The 20,263-nt window shown below is 38.1% G+C and overlaps 1 protein-coding gene across 6 annotated transcripts in view; it reads right to left on the minus strand.

Annotated features, from left to right (window-relative positions):
• Window positions 1-20,263, minus strand: part of St6galnac3 (ST6 N-acetylgalactosaminide alpha-2,6-sialyltransferase 3) — a 495,747-nt gene that overhangs the window by 171,634 nt on the left and 303,850 nt on the right. For all 6 annotated transcript variants that reach the window (XM_063258110.1, XM_063258104.1, XM_063258116.1 and 3 more), the window contains one exon: window positions 15,500-15,909. In XM_063258110.1, coding sequence (XP_063114180.1) covers window positions 15,500-15,909 — 410 coding nt within the window. The remainder of the gene's footprint in view (window positions 1-15,499; window positions 15,910-20,263) is intronic.

A 20,263-nucleotide genomic window follows, 5' to 3' on the forward strand; every position in this document is an offset into this window, starting at 1 on the left:
TTCCAGTTTACAAGGTTTCCTCAAGTATATTTCCCCCTCATTTTTTTATGGTTGAAAGTCCCCAACTCTTTTGTAAGACAGTTTCTATCATATAAAATATTCAATAGCCTAGGCTTTGAAAAATGTCTTGAACAGTTTTCACCATGCGGAGAATTAAATTAAAATCCCACAAAGCCATTTCTGGGAATTTTTTTGAATTGTTCAATTTCAGGGTTGTATGTCAAGAAGGAAAATGCTGATGAACTGTATGATTTATCCCCACAGATGATGAAATCTGAGAGAAATTTATTAGAACAAAGGCTGAAAGCAAAGTGCCTGGACAGTGATTGTGGCAAAGGCATAGCTTCTGAAAACTAGTAGCAATCCCAATGAAACTTCATTGAGATTTTGCTCTTTGCTAGCAGGTCTCTTTCCTATCTTTGTAGAGAGGCTGAGGCACTTTGATGGACATGGGGAGACATATAAGGAACATGCAAAGAGACTCAGGTATGTGGTCTACTAAATACCGGGCTTTTGCCTGTTGCATCCCTTGGTCCTGAGGCCTACAACAGGTTCCTTGGGACTCACTCAGACCTGTGAACCTACACTAGGGCTGCCTCAATTATCTTTGAATCCCTGATACCCTGTACTCTATGGCACTTGTAGAATACATTGATGAGCTAGGAGTATTTCAACTCCACATTTCAAAGTAGCTCATAGAAACCAACTCTATGGTAAAATTGAACAGATTTTAACATGATCAGTTCCCTTCCCTGAACAAAGCTGTTTGTCAGAGCAATTAATACTATATCCATACTGCTTGGTGTTATGGTTTAACTTTTTTATTTTTCCACCCTGAAGGAGGAGAAGCAAGCATCCTTGTGCTTAGTAGATCACCGGCTCTCAAACTCTCACATGTGGTGGGTTCACTCTCAGAATTGATAAAATGCAGATCCCTAGGCTTCATCCCCACAGATTTTGAATCCACAGGACTGAAAGGCTAAGCTGGAGCCTCCAGGAGATTGTATTAGTCTACCAATGAGTTCATAGCTAAATGTGATGTTGGGAGGTGACACCTGGTTGGAGGAGGTGGGTCACTTGTCTTGGAAGGGTACATCTCCCTCCTCCTCCCTTGATTCCTCTCTCTGAGTCTCTCTGCCACATCATGAGCTCTTTCTTCTCTGCCATGCCTCTCTAACATACCTTCCCACTTGTTCCCAACTGATGATTGACTGAAACCTCTGCAAACTAAGAATCAGAATCATAAGAGTTGTGGGTGCTGGATATTCTATATCAGTGACAAGAAAGTAACTAAAAACACATAGACATGATACCTCCCTGGACTCAGAAGCTTCATCACAAAAGATGTGCTCCTGAGAAAGTCACTAGTTTCTCCCTATTCTTGGGTTTTCTTGGTTGTAAAATGAATATATTGGGTTCCTGCATGAATTTCTTTACAGAGAACTCTGCGTCACTAAGGGACCGATGAAGCTGGCAATTGAAATTTTGACCCATGGGAAAAAAAAAAAAAAGAAAAGTCAATCAGGAATTATTTATTTACTTAATACATAAATCTTATTGAAATAGCTGCCTCTGTGTTTTGATTAGAATTGTATCACTTCAGTGTAGTCTTCTTGGTTATCAGAATTTCTGATAGTAGCTATACTTGTGCGGAATTTAGAAAAAGGGAAAGATAAATTAAATACTACTTTAATGTACTTTCCTGTAGAATACATTTTTCAAAGTGTAAAGCTCACAGAGCTAAAATTATAAAAAAGGACACCAGAGGGAAAGGAGACAGAGAGGTAGAATTTCCTAATTTTTGATTTAAGCCTAAGATCTTACTAATATTTTTTATATTAATGAATGAACAATCTTAAACAATCACTGAAAACTGGGTATGAGTGACAGCCAGGATTCAGTTACTCTTTGAGTGTTTGAGATACAGCACTGGTGGCCGAAGTCCCATTCTCATGATGAGCATGACAGAAGGCTGATAGAAGCAAATCCTAGTGTATCAGGTCACAATCAGTGAGATAAACAAAAAGTGATCTTGAGAAGCAGGTTGAGGGATCAGGTGACGGAGGGTATTGTCAAAGAAGGGCTCTGTGATAAGATGACATTTGAATCAAGACCAAAAAGAAATGAAGGAGAAAAATCAAGTAGATAGACATCTGGAAGGGATCCAGAAATACTGAGTTACAGAATACATGTTCTTTAAAATAGGAAAATGATTCATCTTCTACATTATCATAAGCTTTGCTTAAGCTAACATATTTATGAGCTCATAGTCTGGGATGACTCCAGTTTTATAGAAAAACATGGTCCTGACTTCTTAACGGGTCTGTGGGGAATGCAGGTGAATCTGGAGCCCATTGTTTGTCTGACAAAGAGGTGAAGCCTGGACTTTGGCACAGTACTTATTTTTCCAGCTCAGGAACACCTCTTGGTTCACTGTACGTTTGTGGTCAACATATCTTCTTGTTCAAGCTGGGATTTGTTCTGTCTTGGCAGGGTTTCTCAGCTACTCTCCTTTCCTACCTACTGACAGCCCGATGAGCAGGATTTATAAATATTAAAAATAAGGAGGTGAGAAAGGATGCAAAGAATCTGCCAACACATGCCAGACTCTCCACTGAATTATCAGTAAAGCCAGAGAATATGATTCAAGTATCAGTGGAATCTCTATGTCTAGGACAACGTCTGACACCTACTTAACACCCAGGGAAGTGTGTTCAAAGACTCTGCAGCAGGCTTGAATGAAGCTAATGTCTGTGCTGCCTATCTCAAATCAAAATAAGAGTCCCCCTGAACAGAAGAGCTTTGCATGGATGTGTGTGGTTGAGGGTGCACGGTGGTATGTTAGTAAACAGGATGTTTTCTATCTTTTATGAGAAAGCATGGCAGCTGCTCACTAAGCTTTTAATAGAGGAAGTTGCTAGCATTACATTTTTGAAAGCCCCTATTTGCATAGACCCTTTATAGAAGGCAGACGTTAGAAATGGAAATGGTATCTGATCACCAAATCTCACTTGTGCTAGAAAGTTCCGCCAGTGATTTGTGATTTTTGGAAATGTGGATGTGCTGACAACAAAATTAACTTCTCCAAAGAACTGAGAATTGCCTACTCTCATCATCCCTTTCACTATAATTTACATGACTTGACGAAATTAGGCTGTTATTTTCATCGGGGTGATCTGCAAAATCATAAAATGATGTGTATTTTGGGAACACCTAATTAACTCTCCTTAGTTCCACTGAGGTTTGAGCTACAACTATAAGCATTGCAAATCTCATAGAGGTGTTCACATCCAGTTTTAGTAATCACGATGAGACACTCAAAGGACTTGAAAGAAAAATGTCTTCAGGAATCATGCAGTGATGAGAAATCAAAGCAAATGGTGGGCTTATGCGATAAAACCAGGTGTATCCTTGTGTTGCCAAGCCTAGTTTTGCATGAAGTACAAGAAATGCGTTCATGGTTGAATCCAGTATTAATAATAAAAAACAGCAGGGTTAAAGACATATACACGCAAAGTCCGTCTCTACTCGTAGCTTTTAATCACAAACATTAACTAATGTTGATCAAGCTGTTTGATATGAAAGTTTGCTTTAATGTGTAATCAGCAACCAAAGTGAGAGCCACATTTCCTAGACAATTGTCAGCACCTTGTGTCATGCTTATAAATAATGGGCTATTCCTATGGAGCGCCATCTGCTTAATAGAGAAAAATGTTCATCTTAATTAGGAAATTCTTCTTATTATTTAACATTTATTGAACACCCACAATGTGCTTGGCAGCAAAAACTCTAGAAACACACTCTGCTCACCAAGAGTCCACCTGCTAGGGAAATATGATGAGCAACTTTTATAGGCATTTCTGTTTTTAACATACTTTTATGTTTTTTTTTTCAGGTGACAGAGTTGCAAATGGTTCGCTTTTGGAAGGGTCTTCTCTCCTAATTAAGCTGGGATTGTAAGCCATCAGATGAGTTATGATGAAGACAAAGAGAAGATAAAGGGCAGATTAATTACAATTGCTGAGAAATCCATGTGAAATTTGCTCCATTGTTAGAAAAAAAAATGAATGTACCCTCAAATAAAAGTAACTGTTACTTGCTAAGAACTGACAGAGTGAAACTGCAGAAATATATATAAAATAAAGAACATGTATTGGAAATGTCACCCGGAAATAGCAAATATCCTTGGCTTTGCATTTACTTTCAGAAATTATGTGTTTCCACAATGATACAGCTATTACGGGGGACACTCATCTCATTTTAGCATCTGGCTTAAGACTTAATGGTTAAAGATCTACTCTTTACAAGGAAAATTTAGATAGGTAAGATAGTTTGACAAGTCCCTCATGGAGGCTTCCACCTAAATTCCCTTATCTCTCCTAGTTCCAATCGATAAAACCTCAGGAAAATTTTACAGCTTCAGTATTAAAAGTGTATAGAGAAGTATTCTAGAGAGAATCAATGACCAACACACATCAAGAGATGAAGGTTACTCATGCCTAACAGAGAGTACTCATGCCTACTAGTGATAACTTCAATACTTCTTTCAGTGAAACTTGTAAATAAAAAGAAAAGGTTTTGCTCCAATTCAAAATCTCCTGACTTTTTTCCCAAGTCCTGAATTCCAACGATTTCTCTTCCCCTCACAGTTTTGATGTTTCTGAAAATGGTTGCCATCCACATTATAAGTCTTACTAAGTTTTTCCAGGATTTCCTTTACCCTACACTTTTCCTTAAGTCATATGCTTTCTTTGTTTCATATACTTCATATGGAAAATCCAAAATAAATGAAAAAGAACATTTGACATCATAATACTACTTTTACCTCCTTGTTCTCACTGTTTCTGGTAAGCTAGCAATGCAAATCCTGAGTTGAGATCTCCAAGGGGTGGTCTCAGGTATCTGCTTCATACAGATAAATGAGGGAATGGAAAATTATTCAGTGTCTTAAATTTATGGATATGCATTAGTGATAACCACATCATCCTGGTAACTGGGGCAAAAGAGGAAATACATATTAGTGGAAGTAATGCTGTGATCATGAACTTTGTGGAACAGTGCCAATCGGAATTTTAAACATGTATAATTTGAAAAAGGGACATAACAGCATGAAAACAACACACATACGTTGTCAGGGTAATAAATACCTAATGAGCATAATTGGAAAGCAAATAGTAGGTTGAACATACATCCAAATGTTGACTCTTCACTCAGAAATGGAGAACAGAATGATTTGTCTCTCTATCTAGAATGATAAAGCATCACTTCCTTAAAAGCTAATGAGCAGCACCATCTGGCATGATTACAGAGAAGCAAGAACTTAAGAAAGTGAGGAATAAAACGACAGAGCAGCAGTAGGATCTTCACAGGAGGTTAAAAATTTCTCATCATTAAAGATATCATAGCGAAAATTATTTTGGATGTTTGTGCAAGGCTATATCAATGCATAAAAATGACAGGATCAAATGTTTGCAAAATAATTGAATGTGCCTCTGGATGTCATAGAATCTTTTTCCACCACAGTGATCCCCAAAGTGTTACCCCAACAGCAAGAATATTCCTTGGAAAGTTGTTAGAAATTCAAAATTCTCAGGCTTCAACTCAGAAACACCAGCTCAGAAACTCTTGGGGTGAGCCCAGAATTCTGTGTTTAGCAAGTTTCCAGATGATTCTGATGCAGGCTCATTGAGAACCATCGTTCTACCAATCCAAATATGTGTAGATTCACTGTTTCTATTGGACATCGGATAAATTTGCTAATTTGGTCAATCCTGTTTAAACAACTGATCCAGGCACCGAACTGAAACTCAGCTGGACCAGTTCATTGAGTGCCATGACGTTCTCTTTGAATAAGAGAGCACCTATCATAATGCCTTTTTTGTATAACAAGTGGCTTTCAATTGTGATTTAATTGCACTGGTCCCGCAAGTATTTATTTTCTTGTTTTATAAGTTATTTTGGCAGACTCACAGGCAAGTTTTAAAAGTTTACCTATTTATTTGTGTTCTATTTCAGTTCATTCATTCAGCAAACACTGAGTATCTACTAGACATCATGTACTATTCTAAGTTAAAATAGTGAACAAAACAGGTACAATCCTGTCCCTTAAGGACTTATATACTAACAGGAGGAGAATCACACACAAAAATCATAAAATAAGTATGTTGTATGAGTTACTGGAAGGTAGTCGCTGTCGGGGAAAACAAAAGACATGTAGAGTAAGGTAAGGAGAATTGGAAATGCTGGCTAGCTGGGCAGAGATTTTAATTTTAAATCATGTCACGCTAGACTCATTGAGTAGGTGACAAACAGCAAAAGCTTGAACGAGTCGGTCAAGCAATGAATGGAGAGGGACAGTAGTTAGTCAGTGAGTTCAGGGCCCCAAAATGAGTGCACCCAATGTTCTGGTTGGAGCTAGGGAGCACAGGAGATGTTAAACCAGCAAAGGTCAGAGACACTAGGGAGGCAGTTCACTATGACATAACTGTCAAAACTTGCATGTGCTTTTATTCTAAGAAAAAACATGGGGGACTATTGCAGAGTTTTAAAGAGTGGGTGACAGGATCTGAATTACATCAAAAACTTTCATTAATTTTCCTCTAAGTCTGTGTTAACATCATTAACCATTTATGCAGGGGCTTGGAAGGCTGCTGCCATTTTTCTCTTTTTGAATGTTCATCATGAAGTTCGGCTAGAGAAATTCTCCTCCTTACTTCTTCATTTTATCAAAGACAAAAATGTTTGGGTTTAGGAAGACAATTAAAAGATGAATTTGAGCAGTGAGTACTGAGCTTTTAGTATTCATTTAGTTGATATTTGTTTTCCTCTTTGGTAGTGGTTATATTCGCCTCCTAAGGCCCAAGACTTTGGGTTTGGATACCAGAACATTTTTTTTTCTCTCTCAAGGCAACAGACAGCTAAGAAAATTGTGAGTTAAGTTTTGGAACCTGCTTCACCACTGGAGTGAAACTAAAATGGAAACCTGTATTTGAGAAATGACTCTGTCAATGACTTATTAAAAACTCAGTGCCCAGTCACTGAAAGCCTCGGGAAGTTAATAGATTTGCCAAACTTTGGGTAAGACCCAGCAAGGATAGTCTGTCTAGACACAACTGTGGAAACTTTACTATCAATATCCAGTCCTAGAATTTTTCTTTTTGATACTGCGGTAAGCTTTTTTTATAGAATAAAAGTATTCTGAAATTCACAAATATTTCACCACGTGAAAAAGAGACTCAAAAGCCCATCAGGTTGTATTTCTTTAATTCATTCATTTATGCACTCATCCATCAACTGTTTATCTAATAACTCTTAAAATTAACTATTGTATCATGGTGCCTGGAACAACAAATACATAAAAGGTAGCATTTTCTCAAAGAGCTTGTAACCACACAGAGAGAATAGACATAAACACAAATAAGACATGGTTTAAAGTGATTATTTCTATAAAAAGGCAACTCTATAAAGTTGTATTTTCCTTTTCAGAGGAATTAGGAATCATTTGTGGGGATACTGCAAAGAACTTCATGAAAGAGGTAACATTTGATTCATTCAGAAAGTATGGGCTACATTTGTGTGCACTGTAACAGAGAAGGCATGTGCAAAAACGGAGAGGGAGGACTGTATTAACAGTCACCTGTGTGAGGGGCGAAGGTACCAAATTAAAGCAGTGGCTATGGCAGAGAGGCAAAATGAGTTATTACTGAGGTCAGCTCAAGGAAATTTGAAACATCTGGGGCCACTGAGCTGAAGGAAGTGGAGTGAAAACAACACATGTGTTTGGAAGTTTGGTAGCAAACTGTATGTACGAACAAAATGGAGATGGACATCTTATCAGCCTTAGGAGGTGTGCTGCCCTGTGGAAAAGTGGATGAACAACAAAATTCATCAGATAAATAAGTACCTTAAGTCCAAAGGACTTTTGCCCCTCACCAGGAAGTGTCTTAGGGATATGATAGGGTCACAAAATTGCGATTCCAAGACAATTTGAGAAACAGTTTATTCTGGACTTTTGTATTTTGCTGCTTCAAGAAATTGAAATCTCTCTTGTCCAAAGGAATCTAAAATAGCACAATTCAAAATATGCAGATCTACAGTGCTGAACTGGGCTGGTATCACATTCAAAATGCAGACCTCCAGGCCCTGCCCCAAGTTAGCTGAATGGGCAGGCAGCAGAATGCAGCTTGATGTTTAAAAATTACTGTGCCGATCCAGAGGACCTATGATTGTTCAAGGCAAAGCACCGTCAAGAGCAGCCCATTTTGATGACCAGCAATTCCACATCTAGGAAGACTTCTCTGCTTGCAGAGAAGTAAATATTCATTCTGGTGAACAACTGTAGGGCTCCTAAAACATTCTGGGCACTCCGTGAAGTATTTCGAAATGTTTATTCAGCAATTAAAAATCTAGTTGTACAGGAGGGCACAGTATAAAACAAAAATTCTCAAGATCGTCAGCTATGCTGTAAAAAGAGGCAAGGCATTAAAAAACCTGAAAAACAGAGTGCTCTTGACTCATTTAGTTATTTGTTTGTTTATTTATGGATTGATTGATTGGTATCTGGGATTGAACTCATGACCTCACACTTAGCAAGCAAGCACTTGAGCTACTGAGCTAAATCCCCGGCCCTTTAGCGCATATATTTAAACAGACAAATCTATCACCATTCTTAATTTTCTTAAGATTGACTTATTGTGAAGCAAGAAAGATGGTTTGAAAAAAGAAAATAAATAAACAGAAAGAAGAAATACATATTCTAGAAAAAGGGAGGGACGAAAACCAAAGAGGTAAATCCCACCACAAATAAATAACCTTTAAATGTCTGTATAAAATTTAAATGTGCAGACATATTTTAACAAGGCTTCTAATCCAAAGCATATTTATCTTTGAGTTTCACAGTCTTTGTGAATGTTAAAGCTTTTCCACTGAAGGGACTTGTTCAGCATATGCATCTATTGGGACTTCCTAGAAAGTATAATCTGGCTATGAATCTGGCTGGCTTTCAAGATGCATCCTTTAACCCATCTACTTATTTCCCTAAGTAGATAAGTTCCAAGTCTTGATTTTCACAGCCATTAGTAGTCTACCCATATTTTTCTTTTAAAAATGTAATCACTGAATCTGAGATGTTGCTCTTGCATTAACCCTAGATGAATCTGTTCTGTCAAATACATAATCCAGTAACATAATACAAAAACATAATCCAGTAAATTATGTATATGTGACCATGTATGTGTGTGTATGTTTTTAAATATGAGAGGCTGAATTAACTCGATAAATTGCAACTTTTTCTACCATCCATTATTAAAATAGAGACTTTAAATTGAAATTTTAATTTCAAGTGCCTGTATACTGCAGAGAAGATCTACTATAAGACCCTAGATGCCACCAGGAATAATGGGAAAAAGGAATTCCCCTCTCCCCAGTGCATGTTAGTGTGAAAACACAGCCCTGGAAGCCTTCTAGGATTTTTAACACAGGAGCCCTAAAGATTTGCCCATTGCTGCCGGGTGAACTTCCTGTTTCCAACAAACACATCAGCTGGAGTGGGGACATCAATTCATTTTAACAGAACTGTGTGAGTGATGCTTCTGCAAGGTGCAGAGATGTGGGATTTGCAAAGACAGCCTTCCACAGGAAAATGCATTTTGGTTGTTGTGTTTTAATACCATGCCCTCTCGAACCCGAGACTTTGTCTACTTTGCCTATTTTCTCTTGATCCAGATATTCCTGGAGTTTGGAACTATTTATTGCAGATAGGAATAACATCTTTATAATTGGAGCCTATGTGTTGTAAATATGGCTGCACTGCTTCAGAAGAAGGGTGTTTCTGCCCATGGAAACCCTTAGGACTGGCACAGGTATGCGGTTTTGGGATTTTCTTTGTGCCGCCTCTTCCTGCCATGTGTTTTTGGGGCAGGTTGCCAATAAGCTGACAAGAGAAGTTCACAACAGTTCCTAAATCCTCGGGAGAGGCTCGAAACTCCTTCCTACCCTAGAAACCACAAAGAGTCTGCAAACCTAAGGGATGAGAGCCAATTTAATCCCTATAGTCAATCATCTAACGGCATAGAAAACTTTCAAAACAGCCAAGCTGAAATTGTGAAACCTGGGCTGCCACTAATACCCTTGCTAGATTATAAAACTGTCACCAGAATCAGCAGTGAGGAATGACACATTGCTGGTGTCTTGTTCCGTCTTTAAGATGGAGTGGGAATGGATGGAGCCTCTGACAAAGATGAACCAGGCAGAGACTTTGATATTTACAAAGCCGCGTCCCATTTAGGCGGTGCCTTCTGGGAGCCAAGTCTGTGCATCTTGTTTTCTAAACGACCCTTAAAATGGACTCCCTTTCTTCTCACTGTCTTCACCTGAAGCAGGAACATCTTGAAACATTGATCTACTGGGTGCTGGCTTTCATTAATTTCATCCATCCCTGAAGGCGGAGCCACATCAATGCCAGCTAATTAAGACCTATTTAGGGCAGCTCAGAGTCCTTTATCAGGGTAGAATTAGCTTTGTTCTTTTAATGGTGGCTACAGCTTTCTCAATTATTACTTAATTAAAAAATGAGCCTGCATTCGCCAACGTATCTCTAAAGTGGCAGTGTAATCCGCAATCTCCCACCTCCCTATAGGTAAGCAGAGCATCTCGCATTGGTGCTCTATTGATTCTCGGGAAAACTTAACATTCCTCTTGCATCCGTATGTGCCAGGCACATAATCACATCTTCAGTGTTGAGCCTGGCACCATGTGCCGCTGTCGGCCCAACAGCACCTCTAGGGTGCTGCAGTCTTAAGATGTATTAATGCAAATGTAGAAGTGTCAGCAGGCTATATTATTTATGCATACCAATCACTCAAAAGGGTAAAAGGATTCATTTTGGTTCGATGGTTTTGAATAAGAGATCTTTGATTGCAAAGGTTTCTGGAAGAAAATGAATTCTATATAAAGAATTTTTAATTCTTATTTGTCAGACATGTATTTTCTAAATGAAGCCATATAGGGAGCCACTGACCAAAGGACCTCAATTCTGAAGGAAACTGGGCCTCATAAAGTAAATAAAGGGATATCAGCCTTCTCTCTCAGCTCTGTCTGCTTTCCTCATGAGCTCATTGAATTGACAAGTCAAACACTTATAGGCAATAACTAATAAGAAAACAGATCAAATTTCATTTGGCTTGAAAAAGCATATAAATACACTTAGAAGTTGGTCCAGATCTATTTAAGAAATCTAACAATGTATACATTTCTACTACTTTTTGTACCCTCTTTGAAGAATTCTTTTTTGAAGAGTTCCATAAGACAAAAATTCAACCACTGGAAAAATGAAAAGATGCTGATCTGAGATGGGATGGTTACATGAAAAAAAAGATTTGGAAAATTTTCAGAAGCAAGCTGAGGAGAAAACTTTGAGGAGCTCCATCTGATAATTTTTTCTATCATGAATCACTTTACTAGTGACAAAGTGTTTTTTAAAAAAATTCTATGAATTTTACATAATAATGGTGATAGGATCTCTCCCTTTAAAACTTGATGATGAAAATTAAGGACTTGTGGACAGATTCCAGTGAGGGCAGGGAAACCAAGCAAAACTACTTTCAACAAAGGTGCAATGAAGTGCGCGTTCTTTCTTCCCTGCTCCTTCACACCTGCAGTGGTTTATCACGTGACCTACTGCGGCTACAGAAGAGGAAAGCCTTAGAGACTTAGGGAAGATAGAACTGACACACTGTGAGTAAAGACTCACACAGAGGCCTGCCACCCTAACACCTTCACTGGCACAAAATAATCCTAGAATGTTTGCAATACTCATGCAGCTTATTGTACTACTGTTCTTTCCCCAAGATTATTATGTATATGTTGTGGAATAAAGCAGATTAATAATGACTTTGGTGTTGCTTGGACCTAGCAGTATCAGCATGGTGGAAAGGAGAAACAGATGAGTTAAACAACGAAAGACAAGTAAATAAGATTCAAAATGTATGATGGATAATGTGAATTGGGAAGAAACTGTTCAAAAGAAAAGACAAACTGTGACAGGAGAAAAGGGACAGGAAGAATGGGAAAAAGAAAAAATGCATTTATATATAAAATAGTTAAGATAATTATACAGATCTAAGTTCATTGAAAAGGAAGGTTTATACTAATATTGTTTAGATAAGATATCAGGCCTTTATCTTGAATAACTGAATAACTGCTATGAAGACAACAATACTCATTGTATTATTTATTATAACTCTCCTACTAACCTATTTTGAAACTCTCTTTTATTATTATTTTTACTTTTTCTCTTTAAAATAAAAAAAATAAGTAATATTGCAGGACAGAAAAAGGACAAATGATTTAAAGTAAAAACCTGGAAATGCTAGTTTGAATTTAAAGTTTCATTTGGAAATCAATGGTTTTATATTTATAATTATTTAAACTATATTATTTGTGTAACATTATATCACTGAAAGAGAAAAAAAAAAAAAAAAAAAAGACAAGCCCATAGTGGTAAAATTAAGCTCTTTTACCTCCTAAAAGGAGCAGAGATCCTTTGGAAAACACCTGAATTTAGGTCCTGTCTTCTATCACATAGCAACCAAATGCATACTAGGGGTAAGCTTACTCTTCTAAAACCACATCAGCTGATAGATGAGAAAACTGTGATGAAACATCATCATTTTGCAACCATAACAAAAGACTGGATTTGGACAAAGATTTTTTAGTGGTTTTGGACATAGTAAGAGAGAAAACCAGATATTATTCCTGTAGACTTGCTAGACTATCTTAAGGACCTGGCAAAGAATTAAAACTCAGTACAATCAAACCTCAACACAGAAATACTAACATAGAAGAAATACCATGGAAGTGTAATTAGCAGATTTAGATTGCAGGAAGTGCTACAAGACTTGTAACTAGGTTTTTTTAATAGCAGAGTGAAGGAGGAGGAGAAGGGATGGGAGGAGGAAGAGTGGAAGAATAAGAGGTGGAGGAGAAGAGGCAGAAAGGAGGGAGGAAGGGATTGAAAAAGAAGTAGCTCTACAGATTGAGAAATGTAGGAAACAGCAGTTAATTACAACATATGAAATTTATGATAATCTGCATTCAAATGAATTGTTAAAGTATATTAATGAGACAATTGGAGAAATTTGCTAACTGGCTAAGCATCTAATGATGTAAAGGATGCATTGCTGATTTTCATATAGGACAGTGGCATTGCAATTTTTGGTTGTCTTTCAGAGATATATACTAAACTTTTATGAATGAATTATATGATGTCTAAGGTTTGCTTCATGACAATGTTTGGAGAGGCAGGAAGGGTATAGATGAAACAAGACTGAACATGAGTTAATGATTATTTGATCTAAGTAGTAGCTATACAGAGGTTCAGTACACTACTAGTTCTTGTTTTATAAGTTTGACAGTTTGCTTAAGAGAAAAAATTATTTTAAAAATTGTTTGAAATTTGTCAATGAATGTCAGGCACCATGGGAAACCCTTAGACAGTGTGTCTTTAGTACAGCTCAGGTTAAAATATAAATTTAAATTATCATGGGGATATCAGCCTTTGATATTTTATGTTAGTATTTGTCCAGATTCTACTTAAATCATCCATTCTGCCTATTTCTAAAACACCAGCATAGTTATCCTCTGTCTGCTTACAGCACTCAGCAAAGCAAACACCAAGCAATAGACTCAGTGTAAAAAAAAAAAAAAAAAGCAAGAGTGCATCATAAAATCATTTCAGCCTCAAGAAATATACTTATTTTGGTAATTCTACCAATGGAATGATACTTGGAAATTAATTTTACTAAACAAAGTGAAATTGCCAAGTAATTTTCCCACTGTACAAACAGCTTTTCTTATCATGGTCAGTTAAAAAACACTCTCCCAGAGCTGTTCTCACTCAATTTTTGTATAAGCCACACATCTGTGACAGTGTAGTCTCATAGAAAGCTCACAGCAGAGGCCAACACATTAACACATAGAAACAAACATCACACTAAGTTCATCTCTGATACCCCAAATGATTCTAGGGCATGTAGTTATGACTGGAGGATACCCTGAGGGGAAACTCTAATGAAAAATCAAATACATCTAATTAACTGCATTGCTCTGGGCTAGTGAGAGACCAGAGGTTTCCAAAGCCCCTTAAGAATTGTCTTAATATAGAATGGTTGCTACATTAGTGCAGTTTTTTGAAGTACTAGACCTTCCACTCTTTTCAGCCTTATGGCCTTCTCTTTGAACAGCTTATACTACAATGATCCAAATCTAAGAATCCTTGAGATTCTTTTCATGAACTTTCATAGTAAAATGGAACTATAGTATGGCTTTTTCCACCATTCATTGTTTTATGAAGCTGTGAGCTTTGGTCCTCAGAAATAGAAAATGCTAAATTCAAATCAACCAACATTATCAGTAGGAGAATTGGCTTACCAAAGATTTTTAAATAAACACCAGCATTGAAACTGTACCTGAATATACCAGAAACTACTCTTCCTCCTCAAGATGATAATGATATAGTTAAAACTTTACATTTGACGATACTGAGTACATTTTGAGGCAATCAGAATGCTTGAATCATACTTAATTATCACAAATCATTTAAAATTTTAGCCACTGGTTTCAATATCTTCCTTTAGCAATTCTTTACTAGAGCTAATTGTACGTATCAAGAGTGCCTGGCTGGTAATACTGTTCTCTTTACTGGCTATCATTCTAAAGAGGAAAAACAAGGGGGAGAGATGAGGGAGCTCAAAGTGGAGCCAAGAGAGGGAACTGGAGAAAGCAGGGAAGGAGAAAATGAAGCGAGCAGGCCTGAAGAACAGAAAGTAGAATGGTTGATCAGGGAATATTGGAGGAAAACAAATGGATGTAATTAAAAAATGCAAAGTGGTTTTTGGATAATTGAATGAAAGATATTTATGCTTCCTTTCTCTTCAAGAATACAACTGCTAATCATTTTAAGGAATGCATAATTTCAATATGGTATTTTACTTAACATATCAGGTACCAAGTTAGGGTATTCAAGATCACAGCGTCGATTTGTGTGCAAGAAACTTGCCCTCTTATAAGGGAATCAATAGCCTGTTCCGTTTGTAGTGTCAGATTAAAAAATGGTGCCACAATTTCCAGAGGAGTTTAGGTCAGTGCTTTATCCTGAAGTTGCTTAAGATTTCCATGTTTTGAAACAGAAACCCGTAGACTTCCTCTTTCAGCTGAAATCCAATTTAATCAATAGCAAATTGAGCTTCATAAGAAAAGATCTAAAGATATCTTGGAACAGTACCCAGTGTTTCTTGGAGCTTAACACCAATTAAAACGGAGAGAACAGAAGGGAGTGTAGGTGGAATTAATGGGACCTCGCGGCTGGCTCACCAAGTAATCATAGTAGTCAAAAGCATGTACCAATCAGTTTAAAGATAACTCTGTTCATTTGATAGCTGCCCAAAGAGGTCAACAAAGATCTAGCTTGAAAGACAGTAGGGTAGCTTCTGAGAGGACTTACCTATCCTTCCCAGTTTCCTTCTTGAAAATGCCATCACAGTAGCTCATGCGCTTCTCTGTGGTCACATAAATTTGGGCATTTGGATAGACATCAACTGTCTTTTTCAACATGTTGTAAACAATTCCGTTGCCATCCTTCCTCATATTGCGGAAAGGGCCCCAAATGACATAAATAGTAGTGTTTGCTTCCTTGAAGAAATAATCAGGATTTTTTAGCAAAAGAGGAACACTGGTGTGGGATACAACTCGAATCATCGTCATGCGACCAACATCTTCTTCATAACCCTTGGTGGGGGCGTTGTTCATTCTCCAGATGCAGGAAGATCTGTCTATCTCATTCCCCACCTTCTGTCCGACCATCTGGCCTGAGTTTGACACTATGGCACACAGTTCACAGTTCAGTTGTAATGGCTGGAAAACAGAAAGAGAAAGAAGGCAAGTGGTGCATTTCACCCATTCAAACAAACCCTTCTGGAGAACAACACCGTGATATTGCCTAACTGCTGAATATGGAAATATTTCTGAAATAAGTATGCTAATCTGTAGTCTCTGCTATAGGTTATCAAGACAGCACCACGCTTCCATGCAAAAGTAAATATATACCATTAAAAATCATTTAAACTTCTGTATCATCATGTGGCAATAAAATAAATGTGTGAGAAAATAGTCAGTTGTTTGCCATTGTAAGTGGTAATTTTTGTTTTTTTCAATTCTACAATGGGCTTTGTGCTACATTTTCATCCTGAATTTTTATTATGCCTATTGGGGAGTAGCCTATAACTTCAAACAAAATAAAGAGATATGTAAAGATTTGCTCTCAGTAATATGGTGAGCAGCTATAAAAGAAACAGAAAAGAAATGTAGACATCAGTCCCGTATTTTAGTTACACATATTCATGCTTAGCTAAGATGCTGATAAAAAATGTGAAAAGTCCAATAGATGACGAGGTTCTGAAGATTGCCAGAACCCAGAACTGCATAAGTCTGGAAAATATTACACAGATTCTCAACAATTTTACCCAGGTCACCAGGTTAATTGGCTTTTGTGCTTTTAGTCTAGATGGGTGAGGGAAGGTCTCTTTTAATGACTCGGGAAAGGCAGGCACACAGATGGTCGCCACACCGAGTCCAACTCCATTACACTGTATTTATTTATTGTTGGTCATGGAGGTAACAGGGACACCAATCAGTAGAATGTTTGCTTTCAGGACTTGCAAATGATAAAGTCACAGTGGCAAACTGAAATCTACATTTTAAAAGGTGAGCCCTCTGCACTTTCACTCTTCCCTGCCTTCCTCTAAAAATAGTCATATTAGTTACTCTGGCTGCTTTTCTCCCACTTGAAGAAGTCAGCTTTTCGTTCTGAAAATATGTATTACAGTATGCACTTTTCTTCTATGAAGTTCTACATTTTTACCCTGAATTTTTATTATGCCCATTGGAGACTAGCTGCTTTCTCTCTCTTACAGGACTCTATCCTTACTTTACCTAATATGTAACACTTTATTTTTCAATTATGTGTGCTCAGTATATAGTAAATTCTTAAGAATAAGTTTATCTTCATTTTAACCACACTCCCCAGAGATCCCTGGGATACATTAGGTATTCATTTTGTTGAAATTAGGAAATGAAAGAAAGTGAATTAGTTTATTGGGAATCTGAGCACTGAACTTAATACTGAGAAAGAAATGGCCTTAACCAATTAATTTAAGATTCTTGACTTAAATGAAGGAAGAAAAGCAATCCAGAAGAAACATCAGCAGGGTCAGTCTAGGTGGCACAACGCGGGTGGTAAATTGAGAAATGAGGAACACAGAAGACTCACCAGGACAGTACTCAAGACAACTGTCACAGTTTACCTTTGCCATCATGGTAGGTGCCTGTAGTTGTCACTGAGCACCTCCTATGTGACAGGCACAGTCCTAACAGAATTAACTGTGACAAAAATTACAAACAAAATCTCCCACCATACTACAGCAGCATGCCACTTTGGGAAATAAAATAAGTAAGTCGGAAACTTACATAATACGATAATATAGTAAAGGACTATCAGTACTAAGCTGAAAACGTAATCAAGGAAGAAGGTTAGGAAGTGTGTGTGTGCATGTGTGCCTGTGTGCCTCTGTGTGTGTGCATGTGTGCATATTTGTGTAAAGTAGAAGAGCAGGCCTTGGGGATATTTAGGCAAAAGTCAATGCAAACACCCTGAGGGAGACAACAGGAACAGCACTATAACCTGGCAAAGCCAGTGGTGGCAGCAAGTAGCCCCTGAGGCCTGACACTGCAATTGAGGAGCATTCAGGGTTCCGACCTGCGCCACAAGGAGCAGGTGGAGGCTGTAACAGAGGAGAGACTGATCTGAGTTAAATTCCATGGCTTTGACTGCTGTGAGGAAAGCTAGTCAAAAAGAGGCAAGGCTTGAAGGAGGGACAGCTGGGGGCTGCTGCGACACCAGCAAGAGGTGATGCTGGGTGCAGACAAAGTGGTGAGCAGAGAAGGTGGAGAGGAACTGGTTGCACCATGCACCAGTCTGAAAGCAGAGCTGATAGACTGGCCTGTAGATTGAATGCACGGTGTGGAGTGTGAAAGAGGAATCCAAGATAACTCTAGTCTTCTGCGTACTTACGCAGAAGCTTCACATAGCTGAGAAGAAAATGGGGTGTCCCCCAGAGAGGCAGAATTGGGGTAAGAAAAGCAGGGGCTCCTTTCTAGACCAGTTTAAGGTTTTTGTTGTCATTGTTGTGGTCGTTCTTATTTCAGCACACATGTTTGAGAAACGAGGGGACTCCAAGACCTCTGCAGTGAGCTATATCATCAATTTTCTCTTTTTCTTTTGTTGTATTTTTATTTTTTGAGACAGTCTCATTAAGTCTCCAGGAATCCTAGGCTGGGCTCAAACTTATGATCTTCCTGCCTCCCCCTCCTCAGCCTGAGTGCTGAGATTATAGGTATATACCACTGCACCAGGCTGCAGTTGGATTTGACATGACTTACACAGACCTTTGCATCTAGTGTTAGAAGAAAATGACTCAAAGTTGAAGAATTTAAAAGAATAGAAAAAGAAAAGACTAAAAACTTTCCATATTTCTAGCATTCAACAACCATTACAAAATTTCACTGTATTTTTCCTCTTTCTACACAAATTATTTTAGGCACATTGAGAAAGCAGCTCTAAAATATGGCAACATTGGTTTTGCACATTATTTCATGCAATTAGCTTCCTGCATCATTAATATAATCAATGTTCCCTAAGTAGTCCTTAGAGATAGTTTTAATGCCTGTTCCTTATTCCAAGATATAGGTATAGCATTATGCATCTATTTCCCACTATTGTGAATTTAGCCATTATCTATTTTCCCACTCTAAAAATACTTTGATAAATATCCTTTTGCTTCCTGATATATTTTTAGATGTTAGTGATCATCTGCAAATTTAAATTTGTTTCTTTGATTTAATTTAGTCTTTATTGTACTTCTACAAAATATATCAGACAAAGGATGTTAATTTGAGTTGTCAAAATTAAGAATTTCAAAAAACAACACTTGAGGAACTCCCAAAGTTCCACTGAGAAGGTGTTTGAAGGCTCAGTGGTGAAAGGGACCACCACCTTTACTAAGGATTCTAAACCACCGTAAGAAGCAGCTGGTCCAGGTCTCGGCTTAGAGTAGGGCCACTCAAGGTGGGTGAGCATTTTAGGACAGTTGGAAATGGGATTTTATAGTTTAATGCCATAGCGAAGGCAAATGGGGGTCAAGAGGGTACCTTTTTAGGGTCAGGCATTGTTCTCAGACTGTTCCTCACCCATTTAGGATCCTAGATTCTTTTAGGAAATAAGAAGGAACACAGAGTTCTTTCTGCCAGGCTGTTGGTGGCAGGGCCTGACCACATTACACATAGTTGAGTCCTTCAACCTCAGCATCCCACAAATCAAGACCTAGTTTAAATCGTGTGTGTATCAGATCACCCACTCTAACTTATCACCAAGAGTCACCTGGTGGAAAGAGGGTGCATTCCACTGACTGGTGCAGAAAGTTGCTACTTTGGATGATAAAAGCTTGTATGTGGTGGAGTTCACAAATTGAAAAAAAAGAATCAGGACTAGGAAAGATAAAGCCTGTATGTGCTCCTTGCAATGTGACGATTTGCACCGGATTTCCCAGTCATTAGAGAGAATTAGCCAGTTCTGAGGTAACAAGGCTTAATTTAACTAATAAGAGTCAGCACACTGGTCTCAATTGACAACTGTAACCTCTGAAAGTGATCAATTAAGACATCACAATCTGTTTCATGACAACATATTGGGATGCGGCAGCTGTGCAGATTATGAGGTCAGCAGCTGACTAACAACTTCAGGGCAAACGCTGGGAACAGTCTCTTGTTTATGTGACAAATATGTAATGCAGAAGCATGCTATAACTGTGACAGCTTTGGGGGTAGTTGGCAATCTTAATTTGCCCCCTTTTTCTTTTGTTCTCTCGTAGACCGTGCTGTCGTGAAGGCTGGTGTCTCAGAAGACTTCTTATTTGTATATCTGGTCACAACGCTGCCTGGCTATCTGAGTTCCTAAGTGAGACCCCAGGGGATGTGGCTGAATGTGACCACTGCTCAATTTGTCACCTAGCTATGGGCACCATCTTTTAAAAGTATGGCAGAGCACAAGGCCCAATGAATGAAAGATTGCTAATCATAATCGAAAGTTTCAGTTCACGAAGAGTGGGCGAAGGCTCCAGGGATGTATACGTACGTTTGAAGGCATCTTCAAACT

The sequence above is a fragment of the Cavia porcellus genome, unplaced genomic scaffold (genome assembly GCF_034190915.1).
Source record: "Cavia porcellus strain 051 isolate PalLab524CR breed Dunkin Hartley unplaced genomic scaffold, mCavPor4.1 scaffold_1, whole genome shotgun sequence".
Taxonomy (NCBI): Eukaryota; Metazoa; Chordata; class Mammalia; order Rodentia; family Caviidae; genus Cavia; species Cavia porcellus.